Source organism: Musa acuminata, chromosome BXJ3-1 (genome assembly GCF_036884655.1).
Source record: "Musa acuminata AAA Group cultivar baxijiao chromosome BXJ3-1, Cavendish_Baxijiao_AAA, whole genome shotgun sequence".
Lineage (NCBI taxonomy): Eukaryota > Viridiplantae > Streptophyta > Magnoliopsida > Zingiberales > Musaceae > Musa > Musa acuminata.
The window spans coordinates 44,843,306-44,863,885 of NC_088349.1; the positions used below are offsets into that span (position 1 = coordinate 44,843,306).

A 20,580-nucleotide genomic window follows, 5' to 3' on the forward strand; every position below is an offset into this window, starting at 1 on the left:
TGAATCTCAAGAACGGGCTAGAAAATTCAATGTGGATTCTGCTATCGCTGCCTTGCCATTTCTGATGTGTCCCATCATGCTTTGTTTCTTCTCTGATGTGCTTTCTGCTGCTACTTGTATTCCATGGTATTTTGGCCTTTTCTGATGTGTCCCATGCTACTTCATCTTTTCTCTGTTTTTTATCCCACTGTGTAAATAGATTGAAGTGCAATGAGCTTTTGGATTTGATTTGGATTATGCTTTTAAAAATTAAGATAAATAACATTACCTTCTACAAAACCTCGGGAACCAAATATCAAGCTAATGGAAGAGAGATATTACATGGTCCACATTAAAGCAGAAGGGAAGAGATATAGCAGCAAGTCTACTTTGTAGAAGATAAAAAGTTCTCTTGGAGGAAATCTGTCATTAATTCTCGAGCTAGTAATTTACAATCTGGCAAATGGAGAAGTTGCACAGCTGATGCCACCGATGCAGTGCAGTCAAAGTAATAATCAAACACCAAGAACATAACACCTCAGTAAATGACATCTGCAAGTTTCAGTTCCAGTCAAAATTCACTGGGGCTTGTAAAACAATGATTTGCTAAACGGTGCATTTCAATCTGGACAGTTCACTACCATAAACAAAGCAGCTAGAAATTGGTAGGTTATTAGACGATCAATTGATGTTTTTGATCAGTGTAGCAGTATTACAATCCATCAGTACAACAATAATTGTTTGGGCTGGGATGACCAAACCAATTGATGTCTTGGATCAGTGTAGTAGTCTTACAATGCATCAGTACAACAATAATTGTTTGTGCTGCGATGACCAACCAGTCAAAATTTTCACAGAAGTGTTTCGGTATAGTAAATGAGACTGATGCACAAAAATAAATCTGAAAAGATAAAAAGTATTTGCCTCTTGGTGTGCAACCTCCAACGGTTGTGTTCCATGCCAGATAACCGAACAGCGATTATATTTTTGTGACAAAATTGGATGAACACTTGATGAAAGCAAAAGCACGATCCAATGGCAATTATTTGATATTGTGGTTGATATTCCTTCAAAACCTATCTATCTATGTAAGGCCAAAAGCAACCATCATTGCAGCCCCACTTTGAATGCTGAAACAAAATGACTGACTTCAACACTTCCAACTGCATTAAGCCTTCATTGCTTCGTGTGCCGACAGTGTAGAAGCACCATCCAAGATAAGATACAGAGAGGTGGTCTTCCATGTCTGACAACATTGCTTTTTCATGAACTGTTGTGCCTTTGATGTAAAATGTACTTCACAACTTCATAAAAGGAAACAACAATTCCAACAGAAGGGCCCGCTCGTCCAACTCGAGGACCTACACCTGTAAAGAGACCTTTGATACCTCCAGTCCTGCAATTTTTTTTAAAGAATGTCATAATTTGAGAGAAGCCAGTCATCCCATGTACATGTAAAGTGCACATGCAAGCCAGTCATCCCATGTCACTAAACATAAAAGTGGTCACTTTCTCAGCGGATGCAAAAGTTTTGAAGGACTCAAGGATTATAGAAATCTCACGACTAGCAATTTTGCCATGGATGCAAAAGAGGACCTTCCATGATGGTCTTCAATATGCATCATCTACATCGCCATGTGGCACTATTTAATGAAACTAATCTTTACAAGAATGAGAGACATACCTCCAAACTTCTACCAGTGTCTGTCTTGTGGTCATATTTAGTGCTCTTGACGGGTCCTTCTGGAATGAACATCCAGATAAAAATGGTTAAGAATAAATCTTGAGAAAGGCTTTTAGTCTAATTAGTTAAGTTTGTCCATCGGTGTAAGATGAAGAATATCCTATTTCAAAACAATCAAACAAAAATAGTCATGAGATCATACATTAAAAGGAACTTAACCTAGTTCTACTGAAGTGAGAGGAAAAGAGAAATAAGTATAGGAATTCCAATACCGAACCTCAATTTGTCTCCGTGTTTTTGCAACATCAAGAGGACATGTGGCTGCAGCAGCAATGCTCCCTGCAACAAAACCAGCTGAGAAGTTTGCCCCTAGTACACTGGCTGCATTGCCTTCCTCACCAAACCGCGACAGTAATCTTCGGCGAATCTGTAAGATAGGGTAAATCAATTATTTAACACAAGTACATGAAAAGATAGACAATTACGAAAAAGTTCAACATTTGAATCTACAAAGACCTACAAAAAATGCAGCATCAATTTGTGATGTAGAAAGAAAATTACCGGCTCAAGAGTTGACCAACATATAGCAGAAAATGGAACATCACGAGCAAGTTGTGCTCCCACACCTGTCCATAGGATGCGATAGCCCTGCACTGTTTGCAAAAATACCAGCTATTTTTTAATCATAAATAGTTTAATCACAAAAGTCAACAGGACATGAAGATGGTACAAGATTATTTAAAAAACTGATGCACGGATACATGTGATTTCGATAGGACAACGTATAGATACATAGACAAGTCAAAACCTGAAAAAAAAAAAAGGAAATGATAACTATTACTAATACAAATAAAATATATGAAAATCTTGATAATTGTTCCAGTTTCAGAGTATGTAGTTACATTCACTATAAATAAAGAAAAAAGTCAATCAAAAGAATAGGATATGAGACAGAAACTAATAACACACTAAAAATATTACAGATATATAAAATTATATATGAAAAGCTTGAAAACTATGATAGTGTTAAATCATAAATTTACATATTATAATACAAAATAATATACAATTAACTAACATCAACATGAAAGAGATCATTTTAATTAGCATGGCAAATCAAAGCATTCAGAAAGAATAGTAGGAAATTATAATAAGGGATGGTCATTATACTAATTCATTAATGATAATCTGATGCTTTACAACATATGATAGTCTAACTAATTACATATAGATCATATCTACAATTAAAATTTAAAAGATTATCGTCAAGTAAAACAAAGTTCTACAAAGAAGTGTCAACAAGTACCATCCAAGTATTAAAAAGATATGTTCTTTTACTAATTAAAATTTTAAATCTTTTAAGAGAGTGTACTGTCACAGACTTAGCTGGAATTGCCTAAATCATGAGGCACCCTTGCGGCAAAGTCATGGTCTTAGCTGGATTTGCCTAAGTCGTAAAACACCCTTACACCAATGTCTCGGACTTAGCTGGGATTGCCTAAGTCATGAGGCACCTTTGCATTATCCATCCGCAAAGGGTTAGCCTATTTGCAACCTCGCTCAGGTCCCGTAGGACCTATAAAAAAAGCAAATTGATTAGTTCGAAGCAAGCGGCGGACAAGTCCCATCTTCTCATGAAGAGGGCATCTTTATAAGCAATTCAACAAACACTCGTTGTGCAAGAGAGAAAAGAAAGGAAAGAGAAAATAAGGACTTTAGAATGCAAAACGAACAATCGCAAGTCCGCAAACGACTGCTCACGGGGTGTCGGACGCGATGGCATGTTCCCATCAACTTAACGTGTGAATTTGTGAAATTCAATCAACGCCCAACACTACCCCAAAGCCCCTTCCATCCCTATGCCACCCAGGGGGTTCCAGGGTGCTAAGATGGCTGACATTTCGCACCGCACCGTAGCCTGCCGAAAACAAGCCGTGGCACGCGAAAACGAAATCATTTTAGGATAGTTTTGCTCGGCGTGGTGAGCAGTCGCTCTGCAGCGCTGCGATCTATTCTTGCTAAAAGTTTTAAAGCAAAAACACAAAATTAAGGCAAAAGAAGCTGCCAAGCATCTGTACAAGCACGCAAAAGTGACGGACGGTTCATCGACGGAGATGTTGCAGGTGAGCAATGACCGTTTGTGACATTCTCCCCCACTTAAACTGTCGATGCCCTCATCGATGCTTGTTGGTAGGTTTTGATGACTACTTTGTGTCGTAGGGCGTCTTCAGGCTCCTAATTAGCTTATGTTCAGAGAAGCTTTTGCCACTTCACCAGGTATTCAGTTTGCTTCGCTTCGTTAGGTAGCATTGTCTTGCGATCCGCTAAAATAGTTTCGACTCACTTCTCATAGAAGGCTCTGGTGGGGGGTAGTTGAGTTGGAACACTTCATGAAGCATCTCGGCTCTCGCGAATCGGAGTAGTTGGCTTTCAAGTTGCTTGCGTGGAAGACATTGTGAATTTTAAGCTATGTCAGCAGCTGCAACTTGTAGGAAACGTTGCCTACCCTGCTGATAATTAGAAAGGGTCCTTCGTACTTGCGCACCAATCCCTTGTGCACTGTATGCCTAAAGAACTGGAGTGATGTTGGTTAGAGCTTCACCAACACTAAGTCACCTACTTTAAACTCCTGTGGTCGCCTTCCTAAGTCTGCTCACTTCATCTTTTTGGTCTTCTCCAAGTAAACCCATGCAATATCTGTATTTCGATGTCATTCTTTTGTAAAGTGATATGCTAATGGATTACTCCTAGTATAACCAATCGCCAAGGTGTGAGGAGTCGACGACTGCTATCCCGTAATGATCTCAAAGAGGCTCTTATTGGATGTAGAGCTTCACTGTAAGTTGTAGAAGAATTGGGCTATGTCCAATAGCTTCACCCAATCCTGTTGGTTGGCACTCACGTAGTGCCAAAGATATTACACAAGGAGTGAATTTATTCTTTCAGTTTGGCAATCCATCTGGGGGTGAAGGCTTATGGAGAAGTATAACTTAAACCCCAACAATTTAAATAACTCGGTCCAAAATCATCCCAAGAACCGTGCATCTGGATTATTGATGATATTGTGCAGAACTCCCCAATACTTCACCACATTCTTCATCATCGACTTGGCCGCCTCTTCTGCTGAACAGTGTAGGGGTGCAGCAATGAATGTTACATACTTTGAAAACTGATCGACCACCACGAGTATCGAATCGAGTGATATTGTGCAGGACTCCCTAATACTTCATCACATTCTTCATCATCGACTTGGCTGCCTCCTCTACTGAACAGTGTAAGGGTGCATCAATGAATGTTACATACTTTAAAAACCGATCGACCACCACGAGTATCGAATCGAGTCCCTATAACATCCCCAATTTTTTTAAAATTTTGTAAATGCTTGTTTGTAAATATGAGGATTAGCTAATAATTATTTTATATTAAATAATTTTATATTAGAAGTTTATGGCTAGGGACCTAAATATGAATCTTAGAAAATTGATATGATTTATCAAAGATTCACATTAAGTTTAAAAAAAAAATAAAGGACATGTGTCACTAACTAACCTAAGTATGGTGCCACCCATGTTGGTTCTATGGATGACCCATAAGTCCGTTTCATGCATGCTTGCCGCTATGCAACCCTTGTATTAGCCAAACCTAAGTAATTATATGAGAGATTAAAGGAAAACTTAACAAAGGAGGGATACTTCCTGTAGCCAACGTGGGGAAGAGGATTTGAAGAAGAAGAAGAAGAAGAAGAAGAAGAAAAAGAAGCTTTGCTTGAGGTTTTGCATCAATTTCTCCACATTTGGGAATCAAACTTGTCTAAGGCAAGTGTTCTAACCCCATCCCATAGTAATCCTAATCTCTGTTTTCATTTTAATTCTACATAATTCGAAAGATTTCAGCTTAGCACCATACCTTTCTTTCGTTTTGATACAAAGCCATGAATCTGTAATTTTTCAGTAATCTGACCTCTATGCATTGTTTCAGACCTAAATTTTAGCACTAAACTCTGATTTAGGCAAAACCTAATCCATTTGAAAGTAGACTCAAAGATCTTTATTTTGATACCTAGATTGAATGATTTGGAGTTTAAATGCCTACTAAGACTTCTGTTTCAATTAACCCTATAGATTCTGCAAAACAGGGATTGTAATTTCTGACCTCTTGTTGCTTAATTGCTTATAACTTTCTGCTGGGAACTCAGATTCAAGCAAAGTATGATTTATTGGAAACTAGACTCAATTCTTTCTGTGCTTACCTGATTTGAAATTTTTAGAGTACAATTACAAACTGAAACATCCGATCGACCACGACATTTGCTCCTTCAGGTTTTGTGAATTATGAAATTATGAATGTGAATTACTTGAATGTTTTCTTAATATCCTCAAATGTGTGTTTGGATCCTGGATTGTTTGTTGAATTCTAATATTATCAGTTTTGAGTTAGGTTCACACCTTCTGAATGAGAATTAAATTTAAGGGGCGTGACAGTCCCCTACTACCAGTAAGCTTGATATGAAGTCCAAGGAAATGCTCTCCCACAGCCTTTCTGGTACGGGCAACGACTCCAAAAGTCACACTGGCTTCCGCTATTCTACCTTATCTTATTGGCAAGTAAGGCACGTTCAAACATATTCCTCTATATTAGTCCCCATCTTCGATCAATAAAAGGCCATCTCCAAGAGAGCCAACGTTCGATAAATACCCAGATGTCCAACCCAAAGGGAATCGTGACACTCTCTTAAGAGTTCATGCCTCAAATTGTCCGCTCGAGGAACATAAACTATATTCCCTTTAGTGTAGACGAGTCCCTCCTAAACCCAAAATTGTCGTGTCTTTCCCTCTTCGATTAGTTACATCAGGAAAGAAAGTTGGAGTGTAACTGACTTGCTTAGCCTCTGCCTTCCAACTGCATGGCATTCACTAGCTCCACTTTCCGGCTCAAAGCATCGACCACGACATTTGCTCCTTCAGGCTTATACTCTATTACCATATCAAACTCAGCCAGGAAGTCCTACCATCGTGCTTGCTTTGGGAAGAGTTTCTTTTAAGTTTGAAAGTAACTCATTGCGATATTGTCATCCTTAGCACAAATCACGATCTAAGAAGGTAATGCTGCCAAACGCTTAGACAGTCGACCACTGCTGTCATCTCCTTCTCGTGCACCACATACCATCGCTCGATCTCGTTGAGCTTGCAGCTCTCGTAGGCCACCGGGTGACCCTCCTACATGAGTAATCCTCCAATAATGAAGTCTGAAGCATTCATATGGACTTTGAAGGGCTTCCCATAATCAAACAATTTGAGTACCGGTTCTTCCAACACAGTAGCCTTTAGGTCTTCGAATGTCGCTTCACATTGGTCTGGCCATCGCCAAGGCTATTCCTTCTTCAACAACTCCGTCAGTGGAGTTGCGCGCTTCGAGTACCCAGCTATGAAGCGCCGATAATAATTGACAAAACGAAGGAAGGATCTCAGCTTCGGTACCTTCTTTGGTGTTCATCATTCCGCTACAACTTGCACCTTTGATTTATCCATCCGAATGGGCGACGATTCGATGCCCCAAGAACAAAATCTCCGTCTGAGCAAAGTAACACTTCTCCCTTTTCACGAACAAAGTGTTCTCCCTAAGAACCTTGAAAATTGTTCGAAGGTACTCGACATGCTCCTCGAGCATTTGGCTGTAAACAACGATGTCATTTAGGTAGATGACCAAAAACTTGTCTAAGTACTTCTTGAATAGTTGGTTCATGAGAGTGCAGAATGTGGCCGGAGCGTTGGCTAAGTCGAAAGGCATCACCAAGAACTCGAACGCTCCATACCTGATCACACAGGTAGTCTTCACTTCATCGCCTTCAGCAATGCGGACCTACTAGTAACCCGACCGAAGGCCGAAAGGCTTTGCCCAGTTGGTCGAATAAGTCTGCGATGAGCGGAATAAGATACTTGTTCTTCACCGCCACCTTGTTTAAGGCCCGATAGTCGACACATAATCGGAGGCTCCTATCTTGTTTCTTTTGGATACTTGTTCTTCACCGTCACCTTGTTTAAGGCTCGATGGTCGACGCATAATCGAAGGCTCCTATCTTGTTTCTTCTGGAAAAGGATTAGAGCTCCAAACGGTGCTTTAGAATTGCGGATGAGACCACTGCTTAGCATTCATCTAACTGCTTCCTGAACTTTGCCAACTCTGGAGGAGCCATGCAGTATAGTGGTTTCGCTGGAGGCTTCACTCCCGGCTCCAGCTTGATATGATGATCCATGCCTATGCATGACGATAGAGTTTTCAACAACTCAGGTGGCATGACGCCTATGAACTCTTTCAAAACGTTCGCCACCATAGCAGGTTCATGAATGGCCTCCACGTCAAGTTGCTCTAGCTTTATAATGACCACAAAAGTAAATTCTCCTTTTTGTACCCCGTTTTTCAGTTATAATACCAATATTTATTGTGGGTCCTTGGTTCCTCCTTGAGAAACTAGAACCACGCAGGGATCGTCACCTCTTATTAGGCATAGGGAGTTTAGGAACAACATTGGCACCAACTTCGTCGTGTGCATGAACTTCATTCCGAGAATCACTTAGAAGTCGTCCACTAGCATCACTATCATGTTTGTGCTTCCGCTCCATGCCCTGATCTTGATGGGTATTGCCTTTACCAGCCCGGAGATCCGCTCAGCCTCTGAGTTCATTGCCTTAATCCGACTTGGGTTCTTCTCCAAGTTTAGCCCAAGTTGCCTAGCTTCTCGGTCAATAATGAAATTATGGGTAACACCCGTGTCCACCGTCGCACGGGTTGTTCGGCCATTTAGCTTGATGTCCACGTACATCAGCTCGCTACTCCCTGCTTTCTGCAGCTTCATCTTCATGTTCTCCCCCACTTGACCCCACAACGCATTCAACAAACGTATTGCTCCTATTCGGGGTCCTTGCGACTCCTCATCGTCGCTGTTGGATTCCGAACTACTCGAACTAAGGGCAACGGCCTTGCCCTTGTCCGATCTGGGGGGATGGATTGATATTGTTAAGGCATTGAGTGCTTGTTTTTGTGGGCACTCCCTCACCATGTGTGGTCCTCTACACAAGAAACATCCGTCAGGTTTTGAGGCCTTGCCTTTTGAGCTTGATCGTTTGTGGAAACTCCTTTTCCTTTGCTCACCCCCAGACTCCTTCACTCGGGAATATTTGTGTGGGCAATTTCTCGAAGATTGTTTCTTCTTCCCCGAATCCTCTGAGAAAACAAAGTCAATGAGCCTTTCCGCGGCTGCAATTGCCCCGATCACATCGGTAACATTCCTTCGATGCAATTCCTGTTGTGCCCACGGCTTCAAGCCATCGAGGAAGCTGAAAGCTTATCCTTCTCGGACGTATCCTATATGTCTAGTATCATTGTAGAAAATTGCTTTACGTAGTCCCGAATGGAAGTACTTTGGTAGAGTTGTCTCAGCTTCCTTCTTGTGACGAACTTCGTGTTCTCAGGTAGGAATTGAGTTCTTAACTCTCGCTTCAAGTCCTCCCATGTGTCCACTCGACACTGACCCTGTTGGATCTCTTCCTAACGTGTTCGCCACCAAAGTTTTGCATCCTCATTCAGATACATGGTTGCTATCAAAGCTTTGGTATCTTCAGAATCAGGCCTTGTAGTTCGAAAGTACTGTTCCATGTCAAACAGGTAATTCTTGATCTCCTTTGCATCCTTGGCACCCTCGTAGCAATGCGGCTCGGGTGCCCTTAAGTTCTGTGGCGGAACAACACGGGTGTTGTTCCCTGCCGCAGTAAGAGCCTTTGTGAGCAATGTCACCCTGGACGTGAGTTCCGCCACGACTCCGTGCAGATATTGCACGGAGTCTTTGGTGTCTTCCGTCAATCGATCGACTAGGGACTCGACCTTGTCGATCCAAGATTCAACTTCTTCTTGCGAGTTCTCTACCCCAAGAAGCCTTCATTGGTCTTGGTAGAGTTCCTCCAAACTAGCATCAAGAATGTCAAAGCGGGTTTCCGTAGCTGTAAGTCTCCTTGTAGCTTCTTTTCCCAGTTGGCACTCCAGATTACGCCTCCTCTGCTCGTGGAGAATAGCCAACTTCTCGCTCGTCTTGTTCGTTGTCGTGCTCCTCCTAAGCGGCTCCAACAGCTTGAGAGCGAGTTTACACTTGTAGCCTATCTACGATTGCTTGGGGAAAAGGTCCGACTTGCCCCATCTTGCTCGATTCGCCATGATGCTTCGCCATGGCGAGATTGCGAAACCTTTTCGTTGTTTGCTCGAGTAGTTTGCCCACTCTGATACCATAATGTCACGAACTTAGCTGGAGTTGCCTAAGTCATGAAGCACCCTTGCACCAATGTCTCGGATTTAGCTGGGATTGCCTAAGTCATAAGGCGCCCTTGCGTTATCCGTCCGCAAAGGGTTAGCCTATTTGCAACCTCGCTCAGATCCCGTAGGACTTGTAAAAGGAGCAAATTAATTAATTTGAAAATGAGTGGCGAACAAGTCCCAACGTCTCACGAAGAGGAGAACTTTACAAGCAATTCGGCAAACACTTGATGTGCAAGAAAGAAAAGAGATGACAGAGAAAACAAGGACTTTAAAAGGCAAAACGAGCAGTCGCAAGTCCGCAAACGACTGCTCACCGGGTGTCAGGCACGATGACAAGTTCCCATCAACTTAACGTGCGAACTTGTGAAATCCAATCAATGCCCAACACTACCCCAAAGCCCCATCCACCCCTGTGCCACTCGAGGGGTTCCAGGGTGCTGAGATGGTTGACGTTTTGCACTGCACCGCAACCTACAGAAAATAAGCCATGGCACACAAAAACGGAGCCATTTTAGGGCGATTTTGCCTGGCATGGTGAGCAGTCGCTCTGCAACGCTGCGATCTGTTCTTGCTTACAGTTTTCAAGCAAAAACACACAAAACCAAGTCAAAACATGCTGCCAAACATCTATACAAGCACGCAAAAACGACGGACGGTTCGTTGACGAAGATGTTGTGGGTGCGCAATGACCATTCGTGATAGTACGGTATGTCTTTAAATGTACCTCAAAAGCACGTATCCAAATACAAATACGACAAGAAATTTGAAGCATTCATCTTTTATAGTTTAAAATTGATATTATAGGTTCAGTTTCTGGTTTCCTACATTTGGCACAAGATGAAAGAAATGCTACATGATTCTGTAACCAAGTAGACATGATTTATGTAGGGAAATGTCATAAAGCAGGCTAGCTTATAGTATCAACCTCTTGGTAAGACTTAAACAGTAAAAGGAGTAGAAGAAGCTATCAACTAACACTTATGATGGTTGAGTAGGAAAATGTCATAAAGCAAGCTAGCTTACAGAATAGATCTCTTGAAAGGACTTCGACAATAAAAGGAGTAATAGAAGCTATCAACTTACAGTTATGATTGTTATTGGTACTCCTAAGAGATGATAGAACATCAAGTAATGTTTTCCACATTCCCGGGGGCTTTGCTCCGATTTGCAATTCTTTATATGCCTGTTATTGTCACTAATTAATTTTTCAATATAATATTTTTGAAGTTGAATTTGTAAAACAAAAGGAAACAGATCATGATGCTGATATATAGCTAACACAGACAATTTTCAATAATAGGTTTCTGATTCCAGCTAAGAACATTGTACATAACAAGGTAGAGTCAATTTATTATTTGGACATGAATTATGATGGTTCGTATTTGGCTATCTTTTCTTATACTATATAAGAACCCACACAAAAGTGTCATCAAATATAGCTATAATAAACTATGCTAATCAATATGTGCCACTACTAAAGTATTCATTATATATTACTCGTTCAACAACAAGGTTGGAACCAATGGCATTGCAGACATGATTTTAGGGAATATTGGTATGTTGGTGAACCTGTATGCTTCAAATACAATAAGAAAGGATGGGGTGGGTCCTAGAAATGTGGGGTCTGGTGATAGTTAATATACAAAGCCTTTCCCATATCTGCAAAAGGTGTTTCGATAACTCAAACCTAGTCACCCCGCTTTATAAAAACCAACCTTATCATGATGCGAAGGACTGCACTCATGCCTTAGATACAATAGACCCGCAAAAACAAGCATTATCTCATTATTATCACAATCTTTGATTGTTGAATGAATGTGCTTCTGAAATGGAACTGGAAGATGACCTGAATCTCTAATGGAACGTGTTCCATGCTTACATCAAAATCTATTCATGGTATATCTTGTTCAAAGATATGTCTGCGCTATCTCTTACTAACCACAAAAATAACAATAAAATTTTGGCTGGATATGTACCAACTTGAATCACACATTAAGCATCCTTTAACCTGCCTAATAGACATATTTTGCATGTCTCATAAGACCTTTTAACAGTTCTTATACATTTAATTGTTCACAATGAATCAGCTCACTAGATGCAATATTAATACATAATGCATAATGCAATATTTTACTGAGATCTATAACTTCTAGCATAGTTGTGCGTCTCTAGTGTCTTCATACTGTATTTTAGAAAAAAAAATGTTAGAAGTTTTTCTATTGCATAAACCTATTCTGGACTGAAGTACCAGATGAGTTCTTCAAATTGGAAGTCAACCGTAAAATACATGCCGGGAAAATAATAAATAAAGATATGTTAATAGGATAAAGGACCAAGATTTTAGATACAGGCTAAATAAATAAGTTAACAATAATAAGGTACATTTAATAAAATTCAAAAACTAACAAGCTGACATGGCCCATAAGAAATCATTAACAAGCAAATATAAGGCTACCTGCATACGTGTTCTTGCTAGCTCGATAGGTGAACAAGCAACACATGCCAATGAGCGTGCAAATGAGCCTGCAAATAGAGGGGCATAAGGTGTCAACGTTGGAGCATTGCAGGCTGTGAACTCCTCAATCCAATTGCGGAATATGTCATAACAAGGTAAGTATATTCCTACCTGCATGAAAAATTCTCAAAGGTATCAAAAAACCAGTTTCAAATAAAAAAGTTCCAGTTTGTAATCTGGGTTCATACCAATAGAATTTAATTAATGAAAATTTTCAAACATGGTGTCAGTTTTTGTCAGATTTCCTACTTAAACAATATTGCAATTTCACTGGGATAACCGGTAATGGATTACGATTATCCATAATAAGATAATTTCTTTTGTTCCCTGCATACTATCTTAATTCTACTTGATCCAAGTCCCCAACAAAAAGTACTATATAACCTTCCTACCTACTAATATATACTTTTTTGAAAAAAAATTGAGTGCTTTTTAGGACTTATTTTCGAGGACCAAAAGATAATAAACAAAAATACATCCTTGAATCATTCAGCACATCATCAGGAATTTAGGATTCTTTAATGGTAAAGCTAATTGGTGTGGAAGATAACAGAAAGTAGAAAAAACTAAATTGGCTCAACAGGCCTCGAGTCTAATCAAATCCAAAACTCAAATTGGATTCAGTTTCACCTGACCTATCCTATTTTGAAATTTGAAAGATATCATCCTTGACGTATATACTAGGAATTCAATACCAATACTACACCTTGTGTTGGTCGTTCATTGAATTTATATAGTGCATCAGGCAGTATACCAGCCATAACTGATATAAGAAAAAAGGAACAAGAGGAAAAAGGTGGAAAAAGAAAAAGAAAAAAGACAAGAGAGGGACAAAGAGGATAAGTAAAGAAAAAGAAAAAAGACAAGAGAGGGACAAAACTATAATATTTTTTTTTTCAATTCCTCTAGGTTAACCTAGGTGGATATGAATCAATTACAATTGAAATGTGAAGCCTCAATGATGGAGCAATAAGTGCTCCACGGTCTTCCGAAAAGAGTCCTTGTAGTAATCTTTAGAAAGTTTTCTAGAATGAGAATATCATGAAAGTAAGACACCCATGTGAATTTTGGTCTAGCTAGTCACTTTAGATGGATCAGAAACTTGTTTGAAATGGATTAGTCAACCTATAATGAGGAGATATAATATCAACATTTGGAAAATAGTAAACTCTTTTACAATTATCCTTATTGATTATAGTTGATTCACAAACATACCTACAGAAAGATACAAAATCTTAAATACCAAGTTATTGTTTTAAATCAATTCCAAGAAAAACACATAACTATTGCATATAAGGACCACAAATCTTAGAAGGCAAAACAATACCAAAATCAGAAAAGAATGGTAAACTTCAAAGCTAGGTAAATTAGCAACCTTTTCGCCTATCAGCCAATGGAATAGTAAAAAATGCTCGATGGAATATAAAAGATAAAGAAATCCAAAGTTTGTAGATGTGGTATCACAAAGTTGTGTGCTTACTAGACAATAAGCATGAAATGGTACCTCAGTATCTTTGACCATTGCAAGAATATATAAGAGGAATTTGTCGGGACTAATCTAATGTTAGAATCTCTACATTGTACATCCACATTAAAGAAAAAACACTGGAAAAAATTTGCTTGTAGTTTATAACATTATTACATATACAGATCAACTTTGCAAATAAACCATCTTTACTATATGAAATCGCTGTAAGTAGGCCATGTGATAAACAAGTTCTTAGATAAAAGCAAAAGAAGAATCACAACAGCATCAAGAATAAATATGCTGCCATGGGAAGTGGAAGTGACAACTAACAGTTGGTACAGCCAATGCTAATCCTGCATTTGTACCCCTCCACAATCTAACAAAGCCTTCCTGCAGATTTTCAACATTAAGATAGAGATATTCAAAGTTGGATCATTGCAGCAATTAAAACAGTTATCATTTATATCCACTAAGCTAGAATACTTACTTGTCTAACAACTTTATATATAACATCTGCTGTTCCCTTGTAGTGAAAACATTCAGGAGGGCAAACTGGTTCAGTACCAAAAACTGCAGCACGAGTGCATGATGGGGAGCATCTGAAATCCGAAATCAACTGGGAGAATTATCAACATCATATCAGCCACAAAATATAAGGTGAAAAGGAGAACACATAAATCAACAATAAAAGAAGGTCAGACAGTCTGAAGACAATCTTTTCTAGGAAAAAGTTAAATGAGAATCTATAATATAATTTAGCAATTACAATCTCAACTCTAAAAATTTTTTGTAGGATCCTTCATGACAAAAATACTATTTAGGCTCTCCAGAAATAGCATGTCCGAATGATTTTTATTTTCTCAAAAACCAACTAAAGGTCAATGCTATTCTTGTAAAAAAAATTCATAAAACATTATTCTATTCCCTTTTTAGGTCAACCGATATAGGTAGAGACACATAAATACTCCACGGCAGCATTCATGTTGTCAATTCATGTAACAAAGATGTCCACAAGAAAACAGCAAATGAACCACATCAAATCATCAATATAACATCAAATTAGTATTCAAATCCTAGAAGAAGTATCTGATGCTAGTTCTAACTTTCAATACATTTAATATGAACAGCCTTAAGCCATGATATGTGATAGCCAATTCTTATTAAAAGTTTGCTAAATATTGACTAAAAACATAACATGTATAATACATCAGGCAACCAAATTGTCTCAAACAAGATCCTAAACTAAGAGAACTCTCTAGCAGTTGCCAACTACAGTCATCAACCCTACAATAAAAGAACCATTAAGAAGTGAAAGGTCTGCTATGAAGTTCAAGCCAATAAGTAATGATATTCTTCCAATATCAACACTCTTCACTTATGACCAAGATAAGGTGTCCGGCATCTTCCCACAAGACTCGAATTTCAGTGCATTCTGAAGTTGCTAAACTTCTCTTTGATTAAGAATGAGAATGAGCAGCTGTAGTCGTATGCAAGCAGCAAAATTAATTGATCGAGTTGAAGGCAATGCTACTAGTCACCTTCCAAATATCAGTCTATCCTAGATAGACATATTCAAGAATGAAAGTGCCTACCACTGAACGATCATCTCCTGTTAACAGTAGCCTTGGAAAATAGGTAATAACGTACCGTGCTTGGGCCAAGGGCCGCCATTTGTCTTCCATATGGATGCTGCAAAGGATAGTATGCAACTCCAGCTGCCTGCGCCTGCAACCTTGTCTGCGATTATGAGGTACGACAGTTTCAGGATCCAGAAAAAACCAGAAGGAAAGAACCTTTTTTTTTTTTTGCACTAGAAACTCGATTTCAAATGATCCAGAAATAAAAGATGTGAGATGCAATCGCAGTGAGGAAAAAGAAACGACGTCAAATGCTAGTTGACACAGGATAACAAAGAACATGGCAAAAAAAAAAAAAAAAGCCAAGAGTCACCTTTGCGACGTCGAGGGGATTCACGAGGACGGCGGAGAGCACGGCGGCCCCCGCCGCGGACAGCGCCCTCTCCCCGAAGCCCGTGGAGGGGTCGGGAGAAGAGGATATGATCTGAGGGGATGAAGAAGACGACGACGACGACCGCAACGAGGAGGAAGAGGCATCGGACTTGGGAGAACCAGGGGAGGAGGAGGCCCCGTCGAGGTCTACTCTGGTGGCGGCCGCGATCCACTTAGGCAAGCCATGCCTCGAGCAACCCACCATTTCCAACTTCACACCTCTCTCTCTCTCTCTCTCTCTCTCTCGGTGAGATCCACTTACAACCCTAGAAAAGAGGAAACGGGAGGCCAAAAAAAGGATCAAAGAACTGAAAAATAGAAGACCCAAAACTCTATAAATATCGTTTAAAATTAAGTTTAGTATAATAATCCTTTAAAACTAAAAACTAAAATTATCATCCTAAAATAATATTAATAGAAACTTTTTCTTGTATTAATATTTTAAATATATTCTAAGTATTTTGTTTTTAAATATATATATATATATATATTAAATTCAAGTAAATAATTTTTATCACATTAAAATAAGTAATCTGGTTTTGTTGAAGGTTATTAAAAGAAATAGGAAAGGTTATCTACGTTATACTAACATTTTAAGATCTTAAATATTAAAACTTTCATATATGTCACTCTTGTTTAAACTCAAGAAAACTAATATTAATCATTATTATCATATTTTTTTAGAAATAAAACATAAAGTGTTGTTTGACCCTTTATATATCCTTTTGAAATGGTTATCAGTATGTATAATGATCAACTACTTGTTACTTTTCCAACTTTGTAGGAATAATTATATATGTAATATACGTAATTTTTCCAATTTATTGTGATATAAAATATATTTATATATATTTAATATATATATATATATATATATATATATATATATATATAAACTGTCAAGGAAGGAGGCGGAGGACCGGCCAAGTCAGCCGGCTTCTAGAATGTGCGCTCAGGCCGATCGAGTGGCTCGGCAGGGGCGTCGGCTCAGACGGAGACCAGCACATCCAATCATCAGTTGCCACGTCAACAAGGAAAAAAGGCACTCCGTCCAATGACTTCGACCTCTGTTTTCACCACTTATTTGCGTTAGGTGCCAAATAAACAAATCACAAAATCAATTTTATGATTTAAGAAATAAAATCGTAAAAATCATTTTTTTTTCCTGAAAGAATGCTGCTTCCATAGATAACTATCAACATGTATATAATATATTCATTCTAAATGCAAAAAAAATGAATATCATGAACTATTTTTAAGTAATTTTTTTATATCTAATCACCGGTCCGAGAGTACTGTAGCAGTGTACTGTAGTACTGTAGCACAATTCTTCAACACACTCATGGTGTACCGTTCGATATATCATACCGTATCGGTACCAAACCAAGGTCGAAATACCGATACGATACGGTATTGCGAACCTTGCTATCATCACAGTTTCATGCCCAGAATCACTTGGTACAAATTAAATTTTCCAAGTAATACATACATCTGAAAAGCTTGATTTACATCTTGATCCCATTCAAATAACCAGAGATGTATCTGCAGCAAATAAATGTTCGTTTAAGCCTGAACAGGTAAAACGTATACCATAAAGAAAGCAAGGATGATCACAATAAGAATCAGAGTTCCAGCACCGTATGGAAACAGTCAACAGGTGGCTTGGAAAACAGTGTCCCAATTAGACAGAAAATTTTACTCCATCATCATCTGCTGAAGTCCCTTTGAATATTGTAGCTTTACCTTTCTGCTCCAGTAATCTCAGAACACGCAGAAGCAAACCCCGATCTATCCCAGCAAGCTCTTGAATGATAGAAAAAGTGGCATGCAAAGTGTCAGCTTATCAGCAAAAGATGTGATGTTAGAATGACAAAGTAATACGGTTGAATAGGATGTCAATTAGGTGGACAGAAATGCCAAGTGATCAGGAGAAACAGTGAAATGAGCTAATTATCATCAACACGTGTCGAATTAACAGTAAGCACCATAGTAATCATAAGGACACTTTCGTGTGGACAAAGCGACATGAAATGTTTCGCTCTTTTGTTTAATGAACTAGAAAATATTGCCCGCGAACCTGAGGGTTGATTAGCACATTGAGGAAGTTGTGTTGACATTACCAGTACCATGTGTTTCAGTTCCTGATCGCATTTCTTCAATGGTCATGACACCATCCTGCAATCCATTGTCTTTCACCTGAACAATGCAGGAGAAAACAACAATAATTAAACATGAATACTCTTCCCTCTTTGCTACTCATGTCTTCCTCTTGTACTCACAAAGTTTAAAATATAATCAGCCCACTCCTGGAGTCTTAACCAAAGCATCAGACATTTCCTATGATCTTTATCCATCCATTCGGCATGACCTGGGAGGAACAGGGTTATCAAAAAGAATTGTACTGTATATGGAAGTTGTTTGCTGTATGATATGTTTGATTTTATTCACACTGCTTAACAAAGTGAACGAAAAATATCTGGAGACGAACCTTCACTTATCAGAGCAGAAAGAAATACCTCCCTTGCCTCATGGCTTAAAGATCCTAAAAGCCCATCGCAAAGTTTTTCGTTAAAAGTAAATCTAGCAATGAGTAGACATGAAAAACTCAAATAACAAGCATCTTTGCAACAGCTAAATTTCAATTTGCAATGGTGAAGGAAAAAACATTAAAATGAATTAGGTGAGCAATTTGAATGCTCCAAGAGAAAAACAAAATTATATATCCCACTATGCAAATATAGACCTCAATCTTAATTCCATCACTTGATAATGACCATGTAATCATATAAAAGGTTGACTAACTTTCAATGACTGGATTAGAAAACAGAGGGAAATCTTCTTCCAATCCTATCACAAAAATCTTTTGACTTCTGCAGTAATCAAGTAGCAGCTGCTTCCATACTTGCACTTGCTTCTCACGTGTTTCCTTCACTGGCTGCAAACTAAAAGCAAAAGAGAGTGAGATTGATGTTTTGACCTCGTTCTGCATAAAGAAGAGTAAAGCTCCATTTTTGCATACAAAAGTGAGAGTGCAAAAAAACTTTGTAATTCATAACCTAATATAAACTATATGATTTGTTCCTGGGCATTCGCAAGCAACTTTTGACAAGATCATTAGGCATCGAGATAGAATTATTTTTATATAGCTGAGAAAGCGGAGACAAAGCCACAATATCAAATTGCAATTTTTACAATGCATCAAAACTCAAAAGTAAAAGAGCCATACTAAAGCACAAACATGAAATAATGAAGTAATATCTGGCAAATTAGAAAGACAGATTGCAACTGAAGAACTACAAAAATGATACATCACATGATCCTGACAGTCGGGAAGGAAATCAACACAAGCATAGTAATTTTATGTACAACTCATCCAGCGAATGGTTCGTGGAAGGTATCTTTCGAAGAAAACATTACAGCTAGGATCCAGGAGTGCTAGTTCATGACAAGGCGAACACTGAGATACACAAGATGCTTCAGGTATAAGCAGGCAGTGAATTTGTGCCATGAGAAACTCCTTGCTCCACAATATCCAAAGCAAAAAAAAAAAAAGAATGCAACAGGTATTCTTTTTCCTACCAACTGGAGTTATTTCAGAAAGACTTGTCATGGTATGTAATGCTAGGAACAAGCACAAATGAGGAGGAGAGCAATTAAGTGGTAAGTCAGTAATATGATTTATTTGGGAAGGAAGGGTTGCTCCCAATTACGACAAGTCCCATGATGAATTTTAGACCAACAAATATAGAAAAACAATATGCTTGAATTGAAAGTTGCTATTGAGAACCTGAATCCCTTTGAACGACATCAACATGTTCAATCATGGACAAAGAAACGATGGAACAAAGCATCTCAGTCAACAAGTATTAGCTTGCAATTAGGTGGAGATTACGCCTCTTCAGGACACCAAATGATCCAACTAAAAAGTTCAGACTATTAAAAGTGAAGTCATTCCTCTAAACATGTGTGCAAATGATTCTCCCCAGGCGAAATGAAATTTTCTTAAATGATAACACTTTTTCTAGGCAGCAACCAAGCCATAGAAATGGAAATTCTACTATTCTCATGATATTACTCTCCAACTTATATAAATCAAAAGAAACCACATGATTGATTACATAAGAAGAACAGAGAACAACCCATCCATTTAGCGATGCTAATTGTTCTCCTGCTACCAAAAACAATAAGTCGAAAAGGGAATCTAATTGCAAGCAGTCATTTAGTGGATTACGTGAAGAAAGGTGGGAAATTGAAGAACTGAGGCAGCTTAAAGTTCCCTAGTCTCTGCATCTGAGCGCGCGCTCCCCCCAAAACAAGTATATCCTTCTCCTCTTTGTTGCAACCCTGCAGTCAGATCATTCAAACGTCAAATTCCTCCGCAGAAACCAAATCTTGACAATGACATGATACAGATTATAATTATGAATGCGCTCTTGCTACCAATTAGATTCGATATCCGCCGTGGAAGCTGGAATTACTATCCTTCAACTATCGAAGAGAAAGAAGCCCTAAGGGCAAAATAAAGTGGTCGACACCGGTCCGGTTCTTTTAACTCGAATCGCCCGGTTTTCTGATCGAATTTTTGGACCGGATTTGTACTATAAATTGGCTTTTCCCCTCA

The 20,580-nt window shown here is 38.8% G+C and overlaps 2 protein-coding genes across 3 annotated transcripts; both read right to left on the reverse strand.

Moving 5' to 3' along the window:
- Positions 1-622: 622 nt before the first annotated feature.
- On the reverse strand, positions 623-16,267 carry LOC135629637 (mitochondrial carrier protein MTM1-like). Its single transcript, XM_065137316.1, has 10 exons — positions 15,901-16,267; positions 15,598-15,687; positions 14,438-14,566; positions 14,281-14,340; positions 12,423-12,593; positions 11,051-11,150; positions 2,225-2,316; positions 1,941-2,090; positions 1,664-1,722; positions 623-1,375 (listed from the first exon to the last, which is right to left on the reverse strand). The coding sequence occupies exons 1-10, from the start codon at positions 16,162-16,164 to the stop codon at positions 1,243-1,245; spliced, it is 1,248 nt and encodes a 415-aa protein (XP_064993388.1). The 5' UTR covers positions 16,165-16,267; the 3' UTR covers positions 623-1,242.
- A 1,147-nt stretch (positions 16,268-17,414) lies between these two features.
- LOC135629638 (vacuolar protein sorting-associated protein 25-like) lies at positions 17,415-20,553 on the reverse strand. Of its 2 annotated transcripts, XM_065137317.1 has the most exons (8): positions 20,400-20,553; positions 20,191-20,303; positions 18,762-18,901; positions 18,448-18,501; positions 18,239-18,327; positions 18,080-18,155; positions 17,597-17,762; positions 17,415-17,501 (listed from the first exon to the last, which is right to left on the reverse strand). In XM_065137317.1, exons 2-7 carry the CDS (start codon positions 20,247-20,249, stop codon positions 17,641-17,643), a joined length of 540 nt encoding a protein of 179 aa, XP_064993389.1. In that variant the 5' UTR covers positions 20,250-20,303; positions 20,400-20,553; the 3' UTR covers positions 17,415-17,501; positions 17,597-17,640. The 2 variants fall into 2 exon arrangements, with proteins under 2 accessions (XP_064993389.1, XP_064993390.1); XM_065137318.1 differs by having other exon boundaries at positions 17,415-17,762; positions 18,037-18,155.
- Positions 20,554-20,580: the final 27 nt, after the last annotated feature.

Coding starts and splice junctions, on each gene's coding strand:
- LOC135629638 (XM_065137317.1), bottom strand. CDS start 20,249: ATGCAGAGACTAGGGAACTTTAAGCTGCCTCAGTTCTTCAATTTCCCA. Junction 18,902..20,190: donor AATTTCCCACCTTTCTTCAC/GTAATCCACTAA, acceptor TTTTGCTTTTAG/TTTGCAGCCAGTGAAGGAAA. Junction 18,156..18,238: donor CTGATTATATTTTAAACTTT/GTGAGTACAAGA, acceptor TGCATTGTTCAG/GTGAAAGACAATGGATTGCA.
- LOC135629637 (XM_065137316.1), bottom strand. CDS start 16,164: ATGGTGGGTTGCTCGAGGCATGGCTTGCCTAAGTGGATCGCGGCCGCC. Junction 12,594..14,280: donor TAGCATTGGCTGTACCAACT/GTTAGTTGTCAC, acceptor TTTTTCATGCAG/GTAGGAATATACTTACCTTG. Junction 1,376..1,663: donor ACACTGGTAGAAGTTTGGAG/GTATGTCTCTCA, acceptor AAAAAATTGCAG/GACTGGAGGTATCAAAGGTC.